Genomic DNA, 24,573 nt, shown 5'->3' on the forward strand with positions numbered 1-24,573 from the left:
AGTGCATTATAGGAATGTATATTAATAGGGGAGAGAGAAAGGGACAGAGAGAAGAGAGAGAGAGAGAGAGAGAGAGAGAGAGAGAGAGAGAACGAAAGGTAGGGAATGGCAGGGAAACGTCAATGCATAAGATGGCGGAGAAGAAGGAGAGACAGAGATAGAGAGAGAAAGAGAGAGTATAAGTTAAGTAACCAAATAAGTGAGAAAGAGCATTATAGGAATGTATATTAATAGGAGAGAGAGAAAAAGACAGAGAGAGAGAGAGAGAGAGAGAGAGAAGGAAAGGTAGGGAATGGCAGGGAAACATGAATGCATGAGGTGGCGGAGAAGAGGGAAAGACAGAGATAGAGAGAGGAAGAGAAAGTATAAGGTAAGTAATTAAATTAGGGAGGAAGTGCATTATAGGAATGTATATTAATAAGGGAGAGAGGAAGGGACAGAGAAAGGTAAAGAGAGAGTGAGAGGGAGATAGACAGAGAGAGAGAGAGAGAGAAAGAGATATACAGAGAGAGAGAGAGAGAGAAAGAGAAGGAAAGGTAGGGAATGGCAGGGAAACATCAATGCATAAGGTGGTGGAGACGAAGGAGAGACAGAGATAGAGAGAGAATGAGAGAGTATAAGGTAAGTAAGTAAATTAGGGAGGAAGGGCATTATAGAAATGTATATTAATAGGGGAAAGAGAAAGGTACAGAGAGAGAGAGAGAGAAAGAGAGAGAGAGAGAGAGAGAGAAGTAAAGGTAGGGAATGGTACGGAATTATCAATGTATGAGTTGGCGGAGAAGAAGGAGAGACAGAGATAGAGAGAGAAAGAGAGAGTATAAGTTAAGTAACCAAATAAGTAAGAAAGAGCATTATAGGAATCTATATTGATAGGAGAGAGAGAAAGGGACAGAGAGAGAGCGAAAGAGAGAGAGAGAGAAGGAAAGGTAGGGAATGGCAGGGAAACATCAATGCATAAGGTGGCGGAGAAGAGGCAGAGACAGAGATAGAGAGGGAATGAGAGAGTATAAGTTAAGTAACCAAATAAGTGAGAAAGAACATTATAGGAATGTATATTAATAGGATAGAGAGAAAGGGACAGAGAGAGAGAGAGATAGAGAGAGAGAGATAGATAGAGAGAGATAGAGAGAGAAAGGGACAGAGAAAGGGAGACAGAGAGATAGATAGAGAGAGAGAAAGATAGAGAGAGACAGAGAAGGAAAGGTAGGGAATGGCAGGGAAACATCAATGCATAAGGTGGCGGAGAAGAGGGAGAGATAGAGATGGAGAGAGAAAGAGAGAGAATAAGGTAAGTAAGTAAATTAGGGAGGAAGAGCATTATAGGAATATATATTAATAAGGGAGTGAGAAAAGGACAGAAAGAGAGAGAGAGGAGGAAAGGTAGGGAATGGCAGGGAAATATCAATGCATAAGGTGGCGGAGAAGAGGGAGAGACAGAGATAGAGAGAGAAAGTGAGAGTATAAGGTAAGTAAGTAACTAAGGGAGGAAGATCATTAGAGGAATGTATATTAATAGGGGAGAGAGAAACGGACAGAGAGAGAGAGAGAGAGAGAGAGAGAGAGAGAGAGAGAGAACAAAAGGTAGGGAATGGCAGGGAAAGATCAATGCATAAAGTGGCGGAGAAGAAGGAGAGACAGGGATAGAGATGGAAAGAGAGAGTATAAGCTGAGTAAGTAAATTAGGGAGGAAGAGCATTATAAGAATGTATATTAAGAGGGGATAGAGAAAGGGACAGAGAGGGAGAGAGGGAGAGATAGAGAGAGAGAGATAGAGAGAGAGACAGAGAAGGAAAGGTAGGGAATGGCAGGGAAACATCAATGCATAAGGTGGCGGAGAAGAGGGAGAGATAGAGATAGAGAGAGAAAGAGAGAGAATAAGGTAAGTAAGTAAATTAGGGAAGAAGAGCATTATAGGAATATATATTAATAAGGGAGTGAGAAAAGGACAGAAAGAGAGAGAGAGAGAGAGAGAGAGAGGAGGAAAGGTAGGGAATGGCAGGGAAACATCAATGCACAAGGTGGCGGAGAAGAAGAGACAGAGAAAGAGAGGGAAAGAGAGAGTATAATGTAAGTAAATTAGGGAAGAAGAGCATTATAGGAATGTATATTAATAGGGGAAAGAGAAAGGGACAGAGAGAGAGAGTGAGAGAGAGAGAGAAGAAAAGGTAGGGAATGGCAGGGAAACATCAATGCATAACGTTGCGGAGAAGAGGGAGAGACAGAGATAGAGAGAGAAAGAGAGTGTATAAGGTAAGTAACCAAATAAGTGAGAAAGAGCAGTATAGGAATGTATATTAATAGGAGAGAGAGGAAAAGACAGAGAGAGAGAAAGAGAGAGAGAGAGAGAGAGAGAGAGAGAGAGAGAGAGAGGAGGAAAGGTAGGGAATGGCAGGGAAACATGAATGCATAAGGTGGCGGAGAAGAAGGAGAGACAGAGATAGAGAGAGAAAGAGAGAGAGTATAAGGTAAGTAAGTAAATTAGGGAGGAAGTGCATTATAGGAATGTATATTAATAAGGGAGAGAGAAAGGGACAGAGAAATGGAGAGAGGGAGTGAGAGAGAGAGAGATAGAGAGAGAGAGAGAGAGAGAGAGAGAGAGAGAGAGAGACAGAGAAGGAAAGGTAGGGAATGGCAGGGAAACATCAATGCATACGGTGGTGGAGAAGAGGGAGAGACAGAGATAGAGAGAGAAAGAGAGAGTATAAGGTAAGTAAGTAAATTAGGGAGGAAGAGCATTATAGGAATGTATATTAATAGGGGAAAGAGAAAGGTACAGAGAAAGAGAGAGAGAGAAAGAGAGAGAGAGAGAAGGAAAGGGAGGGAATGGCAGGGAAACATCAATACATACGGTGGCGGAGAAGAAGGAGAGACAGAGATAGAGAGAGAAAGAGAGAGTATAAGGTAAGTAAGTAAATTAGGGAGGAAGAGCATTATAGAAACGTATATTAATAGGGGAGAGAGAAAGGGACAGAGAGAGAGAGAGAGAGAGAGAGAGATAGAGAGGGTAAGAAAGGTAGGGAATGGCAGGGAAACATCAATGCATGAGTTGGCGGAGAAGAGGGAGAGACAGAGATAGAGAGAGAAAGAGAGAGTATAAGTTAAGTAACCAAATAAGTGAGAAAGAGCATTATAGGAACGTATATTAATAGCAGAGAGAGAAAGGGAGAGATAGAGAGAGAGAGAGAGAGAAAGAGTGAGAGAGAAAGGGACGGAGAAAGGGAGAGAGAGAGAGATATTGAGAGAGAAAGTGAGAGACAGAGAAGGAAAGGTAGGGAATGGCAGGGAAACATCAATGCATAAGGTGGCGGAGAAGAGGGAAAGACAGAGATGGAGAGAGACGGAGAGAGAATAAGGTAAGTAGGTAAATTAAGGAGGAAGTGCATTATAGGAATGTATATTAATAAGGGAGAGAGAAAGGGACAGAGAGAGAGAGAGAGAGATAGACAGAGAGAGAGAGAGAGGGAAAGAGATATACAGAGAGAGAGAGAAAGAGATATACAGAGAGAGAGAGAGAGAGAGAGAGAGAGAGAAGGAAAGGTAGGGAATGGCAGGGAAACATCAATGCATGAGGTGGTGGAGAAGAAGGAGAGACAGAGATAGAGAGATAAAGAGAGAGTATAAGGTAAGTAAGTAAATTAGAGAAGAATAGCATTATAGGGAGGTATATTAATATGGGAGAGAGAAAGGGACACAGAAAGGGAGAGAGAGATAGACAGAGAGAGAGAGAGAGAGATACAGAGCGAGAGAGAGAGAGAGAGAGAGAAGGAAAGGTAGGAAGAGCATTATAGAAATGTATATTAATAGGAGAGAGAGAAAGGGACAGAGAGAGAGAGAGAGAGAGAGAGATAGAGAGAGGAAGAAAGGTAGGGAATGGCAGGGAAACATCAATGCATAAAGTGGCGGAGAAGAGGGAGAGACAGAGATAGAGAGAGAAAGAGAGAGTATAAGGTAAGTAAGTAAATTAGGGAGGAAGAGCATTATAGGAATGTATATTAATAGGGGAAAGAGAAAGGGACAGCTAGAGAGAGACAGAGAGACAGAGAGAGAGTGAGAGAGAGAGAGTCAGAGAGAAAGATATATATATATAGAGAGAGATAGAGAACGAAAGGTAGGGAATGGCAGGGAAACATCAATGCATTAGGTGGTGGAGAAGAGAGAGAGAGAGAGAGAGATAGAGAACGAAAGGTAGGGAATGGTAGGGAAACATCAATGCATAAAGTGGCGGAGAAGAGGGAGAGACAGTGATAGAGAGAGAAAAAGAGTGTATAAGGTAAGTAAGTAAATTAGGGAGGAAGTGCATTATAGGAACGTATATTAATAGGAGAGAGAGAAAGGGACAGAGAGAGAGAGAGAGAGAGAGAGAGAGAGAGAGAGAGAGAGAGAGAGAAGGAAAGGTAGGGAATAGCAGGGAAACATCAATGCATAAGGTGGCGGAGAAGAAGGAGAGAAAGAGAAAGTATAAGGTAAGTAACCAAATAAGTAAGAAAGAGCATTATAGGAATGTATATTAATAGGAGGGAGAGAAAAGGACAGAGATAGAGAAAGAGAGAGAGAGAGAGAAAGAAATGCAGGGAATGGCAGGGATCCATCAATGCATGAGGTGGCGGAGAAGAGGCAGAGACAGAGATAGAGAGGGAAAGAGAGAGTATAAGGTAAGTAAGTAAATTAGGGAGGAAGAGCATTATAGGAATGTATATTAATAGGGGAAAGAGAAAGGGACAGAGAGAGAGAGAGAGAGAGAGAGAGAGAGAGAGAGAGAGAGAGAACGAAAGGTAGGGAATGGCAGGGAAACATCAATGCATAAGGTGGCGGAGAAGAGGGAGAGACAGAGATAGAGAGAGACAGAGATAGAGAGAGACAGAGAGAGAGAGAGACAGAGATAGAGAGAGACAGAGATAGAGAGAGACAGAGATAGATAGAGAACGAGAGAGTATTAGGTAAGTAAGCAAATTAGGGAGGAAGAGCATTATAGGAAGGTATATTAATAGGGGAGAGAGAAAGGGACAGAGAAAGGGTGAGAGAGAGAGGAGGAAAGGTAGGGAATGGCAGGGAAACATCAATGCATAAGGCGGAGGAGAAGAGGGAGAGGCAGAGATAGAGAGAGACAGAGAGAGTATAAGGTAAGTAAGTAAATTAGGGAGGAAGAGCATTATAGGAAGGAATATTAATAGGGGATAGAGAAAGGGACAGAGAAAGGGAGAGAGATAGACAGAGAGAGAGATAGAGAGAGAGAGAGAGAGAGAGAGAGAGAGAGAAAAAGAGAGAAGGAAAGGTAGGGAATGGCAGGGAAACATCAATGCATAAGGTGGAGGAGAAGAGGGAAAGACAGAGATGGAGAGAGAAAGAGAGAGAATAAGGTAAGTAACCAAATAAGTAAGAAAGAGCATTATAGGAATATATATTAATAGGGGACAGAGAAAAGGACAGAGAGAAGAGAGAGAGAGAGGAGGAAAGGTAGGTAATGGCAGGGAAACATCAATGCATAAGGTGGCGCAGAAGGAGAGGCTGAGATAGAGAGGGAAAGAGAGAGTATAAGGTAAGTAAGTAAATTAGGGAGGAAGAGCATTATTGGAATGTATATTAATAGGGGAAAGAGAAAGGGACAGAGAGAGAGAGAGAGAGAGAGAGAGAGAGAGAGAAGGAAAGGTAGGGAATGGCAGGGAAACATCAATGCACAAGGTGGCGGAGAAGGAGAGAAAGAGATAGAGAGAGAAAGAGAGGGTATAATGTAAGTAAGTAAATAAGTGAGAATGAGCATTATAGGAATGTATATTAATAGGAGAGAGAGAAAAAGACAGAGTGAGAGAGAGAGAGAGAGATAGAAAGAGAAAGAGAGAGAGAGAAGGAAAGGTAGGGAATGGCAGGGAAACATCAATGCATAACGTTGCGGAGAAGAGGGAGAGACAGAGATAGAGAGAGAAAGAGAGTGTATAAGGTAAGTAACCAAATAAGTGAGAAAGAGCAGTTTAGGAATGTATATTAATAGGAGAGAGGGAAAAAGACAGAGAGAGAGAGAGAGAGAGAGAGATAGAGAAAGATAGAGAGAGAGAGAGAGGAGGAAAGGTAGGGAATGGCAGGGAAACATCAATGAATGAAGTGGCGGAGAAGAAGGAGAGACAGGGTTAGAGAGAGAAAGAGAGAGTATAAGGTAAGTAACCAAATAAATGAGAAAGAGCAGTATAGGAATGTATATTAATAGGAAAGAGAGAAAAAGACAGACAGAGAGAGAGAGAGTGTGAAAGAGAGAGAGGAGGAAAGGTACGAAATGGCAGGGAAACATCAATGAATGGGGTGGCGGAGAAGAAGGAGAGACAGAGATAACGAGAGAAAAAGAGAGAATAAGTTAAGTAAGTAAATTAGGGAGGAAGAGCATTATAGGAATGTATATTAATAGGGGAGAGAGAAAGGGACAGAGAGAGAGAGAGAGAGAGAGAGTGAGAGAGAGAGAGAGTGAGAGAGAGAGAGAGCGAGAGAGAGAGAGAGATACAGAAGGAAAAGTAGGGAATGGCAGGGAAACATCAATGTATGAGGTGGCGGAGAAGAAGGAGAGACAGAGATATAGAGAGAAAGAGAGAGTATAAGGTAAGTAATTAATTTAGGGAGGAAGCGCATTAGAGGAATGTATATTAATAGAGGAAAGAGAAAGAGACAGAGAGAGAGAGAGTGAGAGAGAAATAGAGAAAGAGAGAGTTATAGAGAGTGAGATAGAGAACGAAAGGTAGGGAATGGCAGGGTAACATCAACGCATAAGTTGGCGGAAAAGAAGGAGAGACAGAGATAGAGAGAGAAAGAGAGAGTATAAGGTAAGTAAGTAAATTAGGGAGGAAGAGCATTATAGGAACGTATATTAATAGGGGAGAGAGAAAGGGAGGGAGAGAGAGAGAGAGAGAGAGTGAGAGAGAGAGAGATAGAGAGAAAGTTAGGGAATGGCAGGGAAACATCAATGCATAAGGTGGCGGAGAAGAGGGAGAGACAGAGATAGAGAGAGAAAGTGAGAGTATAAGGTAAGTAAGTAACTAAGGGAGGAAGATCATTATAGGAACGTATATTAATAGGGGAGAGAGAAAGGGACAGAGAGAGAGAGAGAGAGGGAGAGGGAGAGAGAGACAGTGAGAGAGAGAGAGAGAACGAAAGGTAGGGAATTGCAGGGAAACGTCAATGCATATGGTGCCTGAGAAGAGGGAGAGAAAGAGATAGAGAGAGAAAGAGAGAGAATAAGGTAAGTAAGTAAATTAGGGAGGAAGAGCATTATAGGAAGGTATTTTAATAGGGGGGAGAGAAAGGGACAGAGAAAGGCACAGAGAGAGAGGAGGAAAGGTAGGGAATGGCAGGGAAACATCAATGCATAAGGCGGAGGAGAAGAGGGAGAGGCAGAGATAGAGAGAGAAACTGAGAGTATAAGGTAAGTTAGTAAATTAGGGAGGAAAAGCATTATAGGAATATATATTCATAGGGGAGAGAGAAAAGGACAGCGAGAGAGAGAGAGAGAGAGAGAGAGAGAGAGAGAGAGGGGAGGAAATGTAGGGAATGGCAGGGAAACATCAATGCATAAGGTGGTGGAGAAGAGGGAGAGACAGAGATAGAAAGAGAAAGAGAGAGTATAAGGTAAGTAAGTAAATTAGGGAGGAAGAGCATTATAGGAAGGTATATTAATAGGGGAGAGAGAAAGGGACAGAGAAAGGGACAGAGATAGAGAGAGTGAGAGAGATAGAGAGAGAGAGAGAGAGAGAGAAAGAGAGAGAAAGAGAGAGAATGAAGGGTAGCGAATGGTAGGGAAACATCAATGCATAAGGTGGCGGAGAAGAGGGAGAGACAGAGATAGAGAGAGAAAGTGAGAGAATAAGGTAAGTAACCAAATAAGTAAGAAAGAGCATTATTGGAATGTATATTAATAGGGGAAAGAGAAAGGGACAGAGAGAGAGAGAGAGAGAGAGAGAGAGAAGGAAAGGTAGGGAATGGCAGGGAAACATCAATGCACAAGGTGGCGGAGAAGGAGAGACTGAGATAGAGAGAGAATGAGAGGGTATCATGTAAGTAAGTAAATAAGTGAGAAAGAGCATTATAGGAATCTATATTAATAGGAGAGAGAGAAAAAGACAGAGAGCTAGAGAGAGTGAGAGAGAAAGAGAAAGAGAGAGGGAGAAGGAAAGGTAGGGAATGGTAGGGAAACATCAATGCATAACGTTGCGGAGAAGAGGGAAAGACAGAGATAGACAGAGAAAGAGAGAGTATAAGGTAAGTAACCAAATAAGTATAGGAATATATATTAATAGGAGAGAGGGAAAAAGACAGAGAGAGAGAGAGAAAGAGAGAGAGAGGAGGAAAGGTACGGAATGGCAGGAAAACATCAATGCATAAGGTGGCGGAGAAGGAGAGACAGAGATAGCGAGAGAAAGAGAGAGTATAAGGTAAGCAACCAAATAAGTGAGAAAGAGCATTATAGGAATGTATATTAATAGGGGAAAGAGAAAGGGAGAGAGAGAGAGAGAGAGAGAGATAGAGAGAGAGAGAGAAGGAAAGGTAGGGAATGGCAGGGAAACATCAATGCATAAAGTGGCGGAAAAGAGGGAGAGACAGAGATAGAGGGAGAAAGAGAGTGTATAAGGTAAGTAAGTAAATTAGGGAGGAAGTGCATTATAGGAATGTATATTAATAGGGGAAAGAGAAAGGGACAGAGAGAGAGAGAGAGAGAGAGAGAGAGAGAGAGATAGAGAGAGAGAGATAGAAAGAGACAGAGAAGGAAAGGTAGGGAATGGCAGGGAAACATCAATGCATAAAGTGGCGGAAAAGAGGGAGAGACAGCGATAGAGGGAGAAAGAGAGTGTATAAGGTAAGTAAGTAAATTAGGGAGGAAGTGCATTATAGGAATGTATATTAATAGGGGAAAGAGAAAGGGACAGAGAGAGAGAGAGAGAGAGAGAGAGAGAGAGATAGAAAGAGACAGAGAAGGAAAGGTAGGGAATGGCAGGGAAACATCAATGCACAAGGTGGCGGAGAAGGAGAGAAAGAGATAGAGGGAGAAAGAGTTAAGTAAGTAAATTAGGGGGGACGTGCATTATAGGATTGTATATTAATAGGATAGAGAGAAAGGGACAGAGAGAGAGAGAGAGAGAGATAGAGAGATAGAGAAAGAGAGAGAGTGAGAGAAAGAGAGAGAGAGAAAGAGAGAGAGAGATAGAGAGAGAGATGGAAGGGTAGGGAATTGCAGGGTAACATCAATGCATGAGGTGGTGGAGAAGAAGGAGAGACAGAGATAGAGAGAGAAAGAGAGAGTATAAGGTACGTAAGTAAATTAGGGAGGAAGAGCATTATAGGAATGTATATTAATAGGGGAAAGAGAAAGGGACAGAGAAAGAGAGAGAGAGAGTGAGGGAGAGAGAAGGAAAAGTAGGGAATGGCAGGGAAACATCAATGCATAAGGTGGCGGAGAAGAGGGAGAGCCACAAGATAGAGAGAGAAAGAGAGAGTATAATGTAAGTAAGTAAATTAGGGAGGAAGAGCATTATAGGAATGTATATTAATAGGGGAGAGAGAAAGGGACAGAGAGAGAGAGAGAGAGAGAGAAGGAAAGGTAGGGAAAGGCAGGGAAACATCAATGCATAAGGTGGCGGAGAAGAGGGAGAAGCAGAGATAGAGAGAGAAAGAGAGAGTATAATGTACATTTGAGGGCATCTGTGAAATTGTGAAATGTGTGGCTGCAAAAGCACGTCTACAAGCAGCCACAGAAAGACATTTTCTCACGGATTCCAAGATGTATGGCTCAGCAAGTGCAAGCATTCCAGGAATAATGTTCTTTTGTATAACTGTAGCCGATGTCGTCCAAAATGAAAACCGCTTCGACTTGCCTTCACGATTCAGCAGCGCAGTGAAATGAATTGGCACACGATCCCATCAGTACTTCATTCTTTCTTCAAGATCTGATCTTCTAATGAAAGGAATATCAGCGGATGACAATTTCCATCTTTTGGGTGAGGAGCAGCCAGCATCTGAGCTACATATTTCAAAGTTACAGTCCTGAAAATGTGTTGCGTACACGAATGAAAGTGATCGGTACAGTGGTTGTATCATTGAACTCTCAGATGAAAACCATGATTTATTAATTTCATGCACCAATCAAACGCATGATGTCTATCATGGCGTTCCTCGGTCTGTAGCAATGCTTGTTGGGTGCCCTAACAGAACATTATCTGTTTGGTTTGAGTAACTAAGAAGAAGGGACAGAGAGCCAGGTTTTATAAGCTGACCTCTGAGGATCTGCTCTCATCCAGAAAAGATTTTAATCGTTTATGTCTAGTTACATTTACAGTAAAAAATACAAAACGTATAATAATTATCTATTTATATAATTGTCTATTAATATGTAATCAATGAATTGATATTCAATAAAACCATGAATTGTAAATAGGGGTTACTTGAACAAAGTTTTACTGTAATACCATAGGCATTTCAATATGAAAATAACATGATTTAAAATACTGACAACGTTTTACATGTACAATAAGATCCTTTTTACCAAACAGGCTTATAACTGTACTTTTATTGATCTTGTGTCATCATGAAAGATATAAAATTTCTTTCTGAGAACTGTGCAATTTTGTTAAAAAGCACATATTGCAAAAATGAAATTAACTATGAAGAATTTTAGAAAAAAGTTGAAATTGTGCACGAATAAAGTGTAGATGCATTCGTTCTTGGAGAACAAGTTTCAATTCGTTGTTGAATAGGACACATAGTAAACTGGCGAGTTCAAAATTGTCGAAAACGCGATTTTTACACCCGGAACGATTTTCAGAGGCCTCTAAGTATCATATTGTATATTGTCAATATTCTTATCATAGGTAGATCATTTCTCAGATTGTAGAACCTCAGCAGAATTTAGCACCTTCAAGTAACATTCTACACCTTGTTGCTCTCTGTAATTTTACAGTTTCTCTTATTTACAAGACCACATTCGTATGAACCGTAATTATGGTCTCTATTTTTCAGTATGGTCGAGATCGTATTGTGTTTTCGCTTCATTTCATAGGAAACACTATGTTGTCGAACATTTCTGTATACGTATATGACGCTAATTAGATGTATTTTATGAAGTATTTTAGAAACATATTCAATTAGGCGACGTCAAAGATCATTAGTGACTAATGTGGTAAAGTAGTGATGGTGGAATGGGGTGTGAGCAGGGTTTCGTATTCCTTGTAATGTTGTTAACTACGACATCAGGAAGACAGTTTCTGTCAGATAAATATTTCTACAGAGGTGTCAAATTTGTCCCCTCAGATTTGTTTGTAATTCAGTTTTCAGCCCATTCAGAGGCACTGTATTGATTAAGGGGACATCAAAGGAGGGATGAAAGTTTGGTTGATATATAGAAAAGGGTATCCTAGATTCTTAAGAATCAGTTCCTTTCTACCATTTCAGATCTTCTTTGCACTGCTATAATGTAAGGATGAAGAGTTACCTGGGGCAGAGTGAAGTTTTGTGCAAGTGTATCATCATTGAGGACACCTGTTGTCATTTTCTGTTCCACCTGTGTAGAACTAATCTTCGCTCACCTTTATAAACACTGGCTTATTAAGGTGTTTTAAAGCATTTCCTGCATCAGCTGACATTCTACAGAACTGTGATGCAGGGAATTAAAAACTAATGATTACCTACAGCAATGATTAACTAGGAGATCAGGTGTGCATGTTTATACTCCTCGAAGTGGTATCCAAACTGGTTGCCATCGGAATTAAGCAAAGATGAGAATAATGTTGGTTAGAGAAGGGCAGAAGTGAGAGGACAAATTTACGTCATATGTTTAGTGAAGATATAAGAAAGGAAAGACAAACCTAAGAAAAGAATGGTGTTATCAAGTAATAATTAAATGAAATAATGACAGAGTGGTTAGATTATGTAGAATGTCTCAAGATATAAAGGAAATTTTGGAAGACAGACTAAATATTAAACTATTACATAGTTGAAACTATAAACATTTTAACCAAAACCATTGTCTTCAAACATTGATCATCGATGAAAGGAATCCCTGATAATAAAATATAGAATATTAATAAATATAAAGAAATGATTCTATAACGTTTAAAACTTGGAAATTTTAATTTCAGAAAAACGAACATTTGAAGACAAGGAAATTCAGACACTGGCAGAGCCAATTGGTGAGTATAAAATAACAGTACTTAATTGGTTTCTGTAAGGTTTATCTTCTGTTGAACTATTTTGATATCAGAATAGAAAAGAACAGCTTCCATTCTTATCTTTCACTTGAAAGTTTTAGCAGTAAACTAATCATATTAAACATATCGATATTACTGAAACTTCGTAAAGAATCCAATGAGGATAGCATGGTTGGTAAAATGGATAAATTAGAAGAATATACAGGAGACATAAGAGGACCCAAAGCGAAGTCAACCTTTCCTGCTCATGTTTGGTTTGAAATGTCCAATGAAACCAGAAATGAAATATTTCAACTTAGCGATTTCAGCCAGAAACTAGTATAAAGCTTATTGAAGAAGACAAGAATGGAGATTGTGTACCATAGAACGTGTACAAATGTTGTACCCAGTTGTTATAAGCATTACCTACTATTTAGAGAGTTGTGGGATAAAGGCGAATTGGTTGATGAATGGTGCAAGACAGAAGGAGTTTACTCATAAAAGTAATTTAAAGCAGAATTAAGTGGCCAATTGAAACCAATTTCAATCTTGAATGGCAAGATTTACATGGATGTACTTGCTATGAAATCAGCTACATGTCAGCAAAATAATGGTCATATGACTGAAAATGTGCAGAAGACTGGAATCCACAGAATGTCTGTGTGTGTAGGACATGCATGTTAAATCTGGGATGCCATATAAGAAGCAAAGAAGAATAAAAGGGATTTGAATGTAGTATGGCTTGATCTGGCTAATGCTTATGGTTTGGTAACACACACGTTGTTGATGGAAGCAAGGAATTTCTTTCATATATGGGACGAGATTAAGGATCCGATGAGGAGTTGCTATAACAATTTCAAAATGTGTTTCATGAGAGAAAATTTCACAAAAGCCTGCCAGGTTCTGGATCTGGAATAGTTGTAGGTTACACAATACCATTTGATTGGTGCTCTTTATGGTTATGCTGCTTAGATTAACAGAATGCCCAGAAGAAATTGCTCAACGGAAAGATATTCATGGCTGACATAACAATACTAACAAGAGACTAAAAGGATATGCAAATAGTTCTGGTTAGTAGACTCGATGGAGTAAGTACTTGGTCAAGGATGTGGTTTCAAGCAAATAAGTAATGCAGAGAAAGGTCAGCGGGAACAAGTGAAGTTACGAATGGCAGGAGAACTCATTCCAAAAGTTAAAGACAAACCAAAAGTTAAAGATGGTGGTACACTATCTTGTTGACTGATACATGTTGGGGCAGAGAGACCATGGCAAAGCTGAAGATGGGCTAAAAAACAACTGATCATTCAAAACTACTAGAAAAATACAAGATTTCGTGTTTCCAGTTTGATATTATTTACATTTTCTTCAGAATAAATTGTTAGCACTCATTTCGGATATAACCCCTTTGTAGTAATGTGTTCATGAACAGTTATTTTGTAGTTAAGGAGGTTTTGTACAAACGTACAGTGTTTCAGGATACCTGTTATCGCTTTCCTCTCCACCTGTGTAGAACTAATCATTGCTCACCTGACAAAAGGTGCTTATTAAGGAGGATGAATGACATTGAAATATCGTCAAATATTTCCTGAATCAGATGATTGTCTGGTGAAGTGTGATGTGGTCAGTTAGAATTAAAGATTGCCAACAGTGACCTTTAAAAATAGAGTGGGGTTATGTTTATCCTACCTTAAGCGATGTGTCATGGCTCTGTGATCAGATTTTTGAGGATCAATTTGGCTGACATGGAATTAAGTAGAAAACGAGAAGAATGTTGGTTGGTGAAGTCTAGAGGTGAGAGGACAATCATGTCATAGATTTGGGAAAAAATATACGAGATTAGCAGTGTTATCAAGTGATAACTAAATGAGATAAGTACAATATTGTTACATTATGTAGGATGTCGTAATATTGAGAAGTGATTTAGGAAGGTCAGTCTATTTTCTTGTAGACCTATACGTTAGACTATTACACGGTCCCATGGTAGAAAGTATAAAAATGATGACCAAAGCCATATTACTCACCAGTTGACCATTGATTATAGGAATGTCTCACAATAATAAAATGCTGATTATTCATAAAGATAAAGAATTTTTACTATGAAGTATAAAACTTGGAAATGTCTATTTCGGTGTGTCCAAACTGTGAATACAAAGCATCCCATACAAAGCCAGTTAGTGAGTATAAAATAACTGTATTTAATTGATTTCTACAAATTTAATTCCACCTGAACTACATAATTTGTGTGAATGGCTGAGAAGTGGTTCCATTTCATTGGAATGGTTAAGTCTTAAGTAATTCTATTCTACTACAAATGCAAGAATATCCAAAAAAATGGATTTTATGGAAATAGGGAAACATGAGATGCAGGAGAAAGGTCTCACACGATAAGGAAAAAATACAAAAGATGAAATATAAACCCTGAAGCGGTTCGCTCCCCTTAAGGAGAATATTCATTCTATCATCTCAATGTCATCACTCTCTCTTATTCTCTCTTACTCTCTCTCTCTCTCTCTCCCTCTCTCCCTCTCTCTCTCACTCTCTCTCACTCTGTATGCATCTACAAGCGGCAGCCCCCTGATATTACTGATTTGAAATTTAATAAAATGTCCAGCAGTGTTGGCGCTGTGGGTAAAATGGCTAAATTAGAAAACACGATAGAATTAATATTGTCTTTGGAATGAAGGAAGTAAAACAATTTATCGTTTAAAGGTAAACAGATGAGTTAATGACAGAGCTTGTTTGTTGTACATTTTAATAAGTTTCCTAATTGTTGTTGTTGGCGGTCTTTTTTAACAAGATGACTAAGATGAAAATTGTTACAAGTATGAGTACCCTGTCTTTTTTCACTGATAGTAAATCTATCATTACATCCCCTAAACATTGTCTTTATCCCAGCAGGTAGACTGTTTAATGTTTTATGAATTGCAACTGAAATGAACGGATAATACAATTGTTTGAGTCGGAGAAATATTCGCTTCTTTGTGGCTTGCAACCAAAAGGCTGTGTTCCAGTTTCTACCTCAGGCATGCATTCAGTATGTGTCTGCGAGAATCATCAACATGCAAAACGTATCGCCGCTGCCATTCCTGGTAGTCGCAACTACACAGACTTGCTTGGCAAAATGGTCTGCTCCGTGAGCAATCGAGATTCTATGTTGCCCCTGTGTGATTCATGTCATTTTGAACAACATTTATTAGACGTATTTTAATCACTCCGAGGTTTAGTAACGCACAAGCAGTGGGCACATGTGGACTGGCCAGCTCCTTTATGAATACCTTCCCCAGTAAATGCCTTCATTTCAGAGGCCTCTAAATATCATATTGTATATTGTCAATATTCTTATCATAGGTAGATCATTTCTCAAATTGTAGAACCTCAGCAGAACTTAGCACCTTCAAGTAACATTCTACATGTTGTTACTCTCTGTAATTTTACAGTTTTCCTTATTTACAATATCACATTCATACAAACCATAATTATGGACCCTATCTTTCAGTATGGTCGAGATAGTATTGTGTTTTCGCTTCATTTCATAGGAAACAATATGTTGTCGAACATTTCTGTATACGTATTTGACGCTAATTAGATCTATTTTATAAAGTATTTCAGAAACATATTCAATTAGTTGACATCAAAGATCATTAGTGACAAATGAGGTAAAGTAGTAATGGTGGAATGAGGTGTGAGCAGGGTTTCATATTCCTTGTAATGTCGTTCACTACGACATCAGGAAGACAGTTTCTGTCAGAGAAATATTTCTACAGAGGTGTCAAATTTGTCCCCTCAGATTTGTTTGTAATTGAGTTTTCAGTCTATCCAGAGGCACTGTATTGATTAAGGGGACATCAAAGAATAGATGACAGTTTGGTTGATATACAGAAGAGGGTATCCTAGATTCGTGAGAATCAGTTCCTTTCTACCATTTCAGATCTTCTTTGCACTGCTATAATGTAAGGATGAAGAGTTACCTGGGGCAGAGTGAAGTTTTGTGCAAATGTATCATCATTTTATACATGAGAGAAGAGTAAGAATCTGATGAGGAGCTGCTATAACAATTTCAATATGTGTTTCCTGAGAGAAAATTTCACAAAATTCTTGCCTCATCTTGAAATTGGAATTGTTGTAGATTGCAAAATATCAGGCATTTTGTTTGTGCCTGTTTTGGAGATATTCCTTTGATAAAGCAGATTGATGAGGAGTGGCGGTTTGAGTGAAATAACCTAAGAAGGAAAACATCCATGGATGACATAAAAATACCATTTAATAGATTTGGCAAAGATATTAGAAATAAAAGATTAAACTAAGGAAAAAAACAGTTTCTTCAAGTGATAAATAAATGAGATATTTGCTACGTTATTTGATAATGAATGTAGGATGTCTTAATAGAGTGAAGTTAGGAAGGTTAGTCTATTTAGTTGTGGACGTAAATATTGAGCTATTCCATGGGACCACGAAAGAAAGTATAAAAATAATGGCCATTAATGACAAGAATAACTTACATTTATAAAATAAAGACCAATTAACAGAGACAGAGAAATTATACTATGAAGTGTAAAATTTGGAAATATTTATTTCAGAGTCCCTAAACCTGGGTGAAGAGCATCTTCATAATGTAGCAAAGAAGTTAGGGAGTAAATGGCAGCAAGTTGGTAAGTATACAATACTTAATTGGTTTCTATGAATTTTGCCATCACTTGAACTTTTGTTTTTTAGAATGACTGAGAACAGGTTCCATTCCTAATTTTCTATTGAATGGTTAGCTAAAAATATTACAGAAACTTCACCGAGGTTGGTGAACGTTTATAAATTAGAATATTATCAGAATATTAGAATATTATCAGAATATTAGAATATTATCAGAATATTAAAATATTATCAGAATATTAGAATATTATTGTTTAAAGGTAAACAGGTGAGTTAATGTCAATGTTTCTGTTTGTTTACATTGTTTACAATTCTATTAAATATACTGGTAGGTTGTTGTTGTTGTTGTTGTTGTCGTTTAGGCAGATGCCTGTGTTAATCTGGCAGACTGAAGATGGTAAGTGTCCCAGATGTGATGTCATTTTTACCTTGGAAGAACAGGACCACATTATCAAATGCAACATTCTAACAGGAGAGTGTGCATCGTGTGTGACATGTAGTAACTCCCCTAGTTAGTCTGTTTCTCTATATTTATTGTAGTTCATTGACCCCAGGACAACCTATAGTCTTCTCTCAAACCAGACGGGCCCTAATGTTAATTATTTTCAAGAGTCGACTCAGCACTGTAAGTTAAGGAAATACAAAATATAACAGAAGTTGTAAAGACAAATTGATCTTGTTTGTCAATTGAAATCATTTCACTCATCTTCTTTGCATTAGAAACCTCATTTGGAAAGGCATGAACATCACAATAACCCATGTCTCCTTGTCTCAAAGCGTAACAACAAAACGTATCTTTTATACAATTCTCCTAGTGTTTATAGCAATGTCTTTTACCTCCCTATGGTACTTATATGCATGTAGGTAGAATGCACCGTAGAGAAATGTCTTTATGTGGGACATTGAGCTGTGCTGGGGACTAGATTTGAACCTTTGATCCCTGACAGAAAAGGTCATGACAATCATCGCAATCAGTTGATAGAAATGATTTGTTTAAATTAAGACATGTATGACGTGGTCAACTTGTTATACATCTTGAATTGATATAAAATGTACCAGTCATATACTGGGGTAAAATTGATTCACTAACAACAGTCCCTTATCCTCATCTTCTATATAGATCTCCTTCCATTTCTTTATCCAAATTTTATCTTCCATACTTCCCCCTCTCCATATCTGTACCATCTCCTCTCTTATGTATTAGGTTAGCAATTACGTTCCTGCTGTTTATTTTTTAAGATCTAAACATTTTAAAAAGTTTAATAAAAAATAACAACTAATTAATCAACAATGTATTCGCCCTTGTTAACAACTTCTTCCCAACGTTCAACAAGATTTTCAATACCTTATTGGTAGAAATCCGTTGGTGCCAAATTAGGAGAGTACGGCGGGTGTGGCAGCACTTCCCAGCCATGGGTTTGAATGGCTTCCTTGGTCATATTGGCGATGTGAGGGCTGGTGTTGTCATGCAGCAGCAGAACTCCATGCTGACGATTAAGTCTTTTCTCTTGAATAGCTGTGCTGAGTCGTTCCATCTGTTGAACATTCCGCGTTGACCATTTGATTCAAGCAATTTGTAATGGTTAATTCCTTCCCAGTCCCACCATACGCACAACACCGTTTTACGTGGATGAAGATCTTGTTTCAGTGTCACTTGTGCACCGGGGCTAAACCATTCTTTACGCTGCTTCATATTGATGTACAGGCACCATTGTTCGTCGCCAGTAACGATTCAGTAAAGAAATCGTTGTTTGTGTCCATGAGTTGAGCGGTGACGAAATCAGCAGTAATTGTGACTCATTGATTTTTGTTGTTGTCATTTAAAGCATGAGAAACCCATGCTCCATACTTCTGAACCTTTACCATCGAGTGAAGATGCTTCTCTATAGCAGTGTGCGGGCATTCCATTTTTTCTGCCAGTTTCCTTGTCGTTTGACGAGAATTTTCATACAAATGTTGGTTTAATCGCTCTTCCTCGGCCAGAACGAGGTTTGTCTTTGAGGTCAAAATCGTAATTTTTGAACTTGACTTACCAATCACGAGCGGTTCTTTCAGCTATGGCACCCTCTCCATACACAGCACAAAATGTCGCGAGCAGCTTTTGAAGCCTTAGAACCTTGATGAGAAGCAACAAGAAAGATGTGCCGAAAATGATCGTTTTTCTTAACTTCACATTCCATTTTAATGATCTGAAAATAAACAAACATTAACTTAAATTAACTAGAAATTAAACAAAATAGATTCCAAAATGAATCAGAAATAGAATTCTCAAAAAAAAAAAAATCCCAAAATTTAAAAAAGAAAACGTGGAAACTTAGTTGCCAACCCAAATCTATCTCTGATTCTTTCAAGACGCATTTTTTCTTCCTGCTCATCTTTCCTCCATCATCTCTACACATGAATATCGTACTTCTAGTGAAGTCAGTCCTCCTCATTTCATGCCAGTTTTTAATACATTTTCCCACATTCAATGCAATATTGCACTTTACATCTACACATCAAACGCTCTGCACTTCATCTGGAAACAGAATCACTTAAATGCAAATAGACACAACAGCTCTCTCTCTCTCTCTCTCTCTCTCTCTCTCTCTCTCTGTACAATTTTGAAGTTCAGTTACTATGCTTTCAATATAGTCTCCACCGCTTCTAATTATATCTGTTAGGTACCAGAAACCAGCAACTACGTCTTTCAGAGTTTTATATTACTATAAAGCATTTTTATATATATTTCCTACTTACAAACCCCTTTCCCTTTCAACTTCTCTCTGATCCCACTGTACACTTTGTGTCCATTAAATACACCATGTAGAATTCCTATTACCCCCACCTTTCTTTTCCTGCATATCAAATATGATATCTTCGCAGTTGAAGTAGATATTTATGGATACAGTAGTTCCTTCAGGATCTTACTGTTGTTGGCATATAGGGTAGATGATGGCGAGTCCTGCCTTCGTTTCTGCTAAAACACTTCTTGTTGTAAGGGTTACCTTAAAACCTCTCCATTATTAGAATTTCTCTAAATAGTGGAAGAAATCCTTATTATGAGTCATGAATACAGAAAGACAAATCTGTTGTCCTTTATAATATGTGATGTGGAGCAAGCCCTATGAAATTGTTTCTGTGGTTGAGATCATTCTGGTATGCATTGTATGTATTTCGATTTTAATTGATCCGGGTGTACCAAATAGTATTGTTATTATTTGACGTTTCAATCTCCGCTTTCTAGATATTTGGAAACGTTGATACTTTTCAATTATTAATTAATAATAGAAGAAAAGACATCACAGAGGACAACTTGAGGCATTGACCAAGGAATGTTATCAAACATCGGAAATAGACTTCTTTTGAAGGGTCTCTGGAGTAACGTTACTCGACAGGGTGTGTAGGTTGGAGATTTGTGTGTTTCTCCAGGTCAAACGACTGCTTCTCTGCATTGAGAATTCAGAACTCCATGATTACAGACATGTGATGAGAATGTCACAAGAATAAATTGCAAGACGGGTTCTTTCAAGCTGAGTCAACGACAGGAGACCTAGGGGTAGATCGAGACTAGATTGTTGGATAAAATCCATAGTTTCAATTGGTCATGTTTGAGAGTTGATTCAGAAAAGCTTCTGATAGAACCTGATGAAGGAGGTTATTAAAGACTCTACCCTTGCAACCCTCCTATGAATAGAAGACAGAGAAAATGGATGGATTAAATCATGTAACTGTTGGTCTCTCTTTAGGCTCTCATACACTATTACCCACAGAAACACTTCTCCTTCCCGCTGTTTACCAGACATTTTCTCGTGTTACTTTCAGTTAATTCTTTTTTTTGAAATGTTTTCTCCATTTCCAGCCTTTGTTTCAACATGTTTGTTATTTTGTCAACATCTTTAGAAATAGAGACCGATGGTCTACTATTTTCCCTGTTTCGTAAGTATTTCTCATTCCTCTAATCACATAATTTCTTTGTTATGTTAATAACAACCTACCACACACGTGGGTTATATTACCGGTAATGTTGTTGCAATTATGTTTTGTATTGTATTTTTTGCAGGAAGAGAATTAGGAATTAAGCAAGTTGACCTCGGTATTATCAAGTGTGACTTTCCTAATGATACAGTTGAACAAAGTTTCCAGATGCTCCATAGATGGTTTCAGATTTGTGATCCAGCGAAACGTACACTTGAAAGATTAAGGGAAGCCCTCGATGAAACCGAGTGTTTCGATACCCTTGAATGTCTATCGTTGTAAATTGTCGTTGTTGTTCAAGCCCGAGTCTACTTTCGACAAACAGAGATCCATGCTGAAATGCCTCCCATCCAGGACCATCCTGCCTTCCACCTAAGTATACAGAACCCAAAACAACATTGTCAAATGGGTCCTTTCAGATGACAAGTTATGAATTGAGTAGGATTCGGCTACTAATTCTAGCAGATCTGTCTACTACATTGAGAGCCTTTGTTTCCCTTGTTGTTAAAGATTAACTGTGGAAATAAAGATAAACTTTGAAATTTCATTTGTTGTTGTTGTTGTTGTTGTTGTTGTTGTTGTAGGTCCCTGTATCTCCCTAAATACCTCCATTGTTATGTAGACAGTTCATAAGAATGGAATCTGTAATTCCATTTTGTAAAGCTTGCTTAAAATGATATTTGTTTTCGAGTAGAACCTTCTTGTGAACACAATCTATATTTATAAAAATGAGAATGTGTGTCTGTATGTCTGTCTGTCTGTTTGTCTGTGTGTGTGTGTGAATCCCTAAAACTCGAGAACTACGCAACCAATTTCATTCAAATTTTACACATGCCTTACTTAGGGTTCCAGTTGTGTTTTAGTCAAAAAAGAATTTTAACTTCTTGCAGAGTTCGAGCACACGGCAACATAATATCTTCTCCACTATTTAAGTATTACGTGTCAAAAGTGAAATAAAAACACTCATGTCAAATACATTCACTTTAAAAATGAAACTATTCCACTAACTGAAACAATCACATTTCGATACTGTAATGACAGATACTTTCAGAGAGAGAGAAAGAGAGAGAGAGAGAGACAGAAAGAGTGAGACAGAAAGAGAGAGACAGAAAGAGAGAGAGAGAGAGAGAGAGAGAGAGAGAGAGAGATGTATATGTATGCATATACATGTATATGTACACCATTTCGATACTGTAATGACAGATACTTTCAGAGAGAGAGAGAAAGAGAGAAAGAGAGAGAGAGAGAGAGAGAGAGAGAGATGTATATGTACACGTATATGTATAGATAGATAGAGAGAGAGAAAGAGAGAGAGAGAGATGTATATGTATACATATAGATGTATATGTACACGTATATGTATAGATAGATCTATATGCATACATGTATATGTATACATATGTGTAGATGTATATATATATATATAGATGTACGTGTAATATGTACACATATATACATATATACATGCATACAGATATCTATACATATATACACCCATCACACACACATACACATGCACACAAACGCACACATTAGTCATTTGTTTTCTTATCCAAAACTACGTCAAAAGTACTGAATGGATCTTTATGAAATTTGGAAATTATATTCTTTGCATAACGGCCATAACTCCCATGAAAATTCATATATTTTTGATGTTGATGAAGTTTTAACCCGAACATAACAGATGAGCATTATTTGTAATTCAACGGTACAACAGTGTAAGTCTACCCTTTCAGATATACTTACATTGGGATTTCTGCAATGTGGTGCATAAATTGTCAAGTAAATGAGACGCATCTTTGCCTCCACTGATTCACTTGCAAAGTGTTGACTAAAATTATTTCGTTGCAGACCTCCTTTGAATCTTTTTATTATCACTGCGACACACATAGTCCCCAGTTGGTAACATTGATTTCAAGGCCTTCCCAGATGAGTGACTGGTTGTTCTAAGACATTTATCGATTGTAAATTTTGTCTGCATAATTACCTATCGGTATAATTACCTATCGGTATAGTGGTCATTTGCAAACTCCAGAGGCGACACTTTCATTTCCCTTTACTCCAAACGTCACACGTTGTTATTTCAATTGGGTCATGCCTTTCCAATTGCTATAGATCCGTAATGCATCTTACAGCTGTGCCTGTTACCTGTATGGTGAGGAATCCTACATGTATTGAGAATGTGTGTGTGTGTGTGTGTGTGTGTGTGTCTGTCTGTCTGTCTGTGTGAATCCTATATACAAATATATACGTGTGTTTGGGTGCGTGTGTGTATATACATCTCTATATATAAAGATGATGCGTAGTCTAGACGACGTTTTTAGATTTCATTATTCTCTTTAACCCGGGCAACGCCGGGTATTTCTGCTAGTTATTAATAAATATATGGTTTCCATTTCTTTCAGTCAATAATTTTACATTAGGAACATTTCATATGGACTCAGTGAAGGCACGTGGCTTAGTGATTAGGGCATTCGGCTCCTGATCATAATGTTGTGAGTTCAATTCCCGGTGACGTGTTATGTCCTTGGGCAAGACACTTTATTTTACGTTGCTCCAGTCCACTCAACAGGCAGAAATGAGTAGTACCTGTATTTCAAAGGGTTGATCTTGTCCCACTTTATATCGCGCTGAATCTCCCTGAGAAGTGCATTAAGTGCCTGTGGAGTACTCAGCCACTTGCACGTTAATTTCACGAGTAAGCTGTTCCGTATCAGCTGGGACCCACATTGTCGTAACTGACAGAGTGTTCCTTTACGAACTCACCCAATGTTAAAATAAGATTTGGGTCAAATTGTTTTTGGTAATACTTCTAAATGGACAAGGAACACGTGTATAATCTTAAGGTCAAACTCCTAAATGTTTCAAAGATATGCCCCACCAAATTTTGAGGGCCAAGCCCACCATGGAGAATAAATGTCAATCTATAAAGAATTTGCTGCTGAATATCTTTAAAACTAATCTTAGGTCAATAACATGAATTAACTGTGAAGGAGATGAGAAAACAAGTTGAAATTTTGAATGGATAAAGTATGGATATATACATTCCTGCATTACAAGTTTCATTCCCTTGTTTAATTGCTCAAATGGTGAAATTACGAGGCAAAACTTGTCAAAAGACTAAATTGTTTTCACCTCCAACCATTTTCAGAGGCGTCCTCTGAATATCGTTTATGCCTTGTACATTGTCAGTCTTCCTATCATAGAGAGATTAGGCCTGGAATTGAAGAAACTCAGTAGAAGTTTGCTATTATTATGCCTCTTGGTCCCATCAGGGTCCCTTGGATATTGATTGTTTTTACATTTTTACCTCTGAAAAGATTCATATTTGAAAGACCAATAACGTGAATATGGAATAAGATAGAGCAATTCTGATAGAAGATGCTGACAGGATGCATTTAGATTACCCGGAATAGCTAATTTTAGACAAATACTATGATTAATATTAAAGGTGTTCAACACCACAATTTGTATAAAATGACATTCGAGCTCCCCGAGGGACTCTCAAATTTTGGTGGGGCGTATATCTGAAACCTTTCGGAATTGGACGCTAAAATCATAAGTGTGTCCCTTGTGCATATAGAGGTAAAACCAAAAGAATTTCGTGTCACATCGGAGTTGGGCCCGTGCACAGATTTGGTTGAGTTCTTATGGAATGACCATTTAACTTTCATTGAAACGCTTGATAATGCAAAATACAGCTGACCACGGGAGACAAATTGTGTGCGAAGATATATTCCAGTTTGTTTAAATGTTTGTCCACGTGCTTTGTTGAATGTCAGGGCAAAGGTTGCTTTACTGGAAATTGTTTCTGTGATAA

At 38.4% G+C, this 24,573-nt stretch overlaps 1 protein-coding gene across 1 annotated transcript in view; it reads left to right on the plus strand.

The window, feature by feature from the left end:
* The window catches only part of LOC149130128 (tumor necrosis factor receptor type 1-associated DEATH domain protein-like), a 39,942-nt gene extending 18,907 nt beyond the window's left edge, over positions 1-21,035 (plus strand). Inside the window, exons 3-5 of the mRNA XM_089345844.1 lie at positions 12,105-12,155; positions 16,730-16,801; positions 20,839-21,035. Coding sequence (XP_089201970.1) covers positions 12,105-12,155; positions 16,730-16,801; positions 20,839-21,035 — 320 coding nt within the window. The remainder of the gene's footprint in view (positions 1-12,104; positions 12,156-16,729; positions 16,802-20,838) is intronic.
* The last annotated feature ends 3,538 nt before the right edge of the window (positions 21,036-24,573 follow it).

Source organism: Octopus bimaculoides, chromosome 30 (genome assembly GCF_046866305.1).
Source record: "Octopus bimaculoides isolate indiv1 chromosome 30, ASM4686630v1, whole genome shotgun sequence".
Lineage (NCBI taxonomy): Eukaryota > Metazoa > Mollusca > Cephalopoda > Octopoda > Octopodidae > Octopus > Octopus bimaculoides.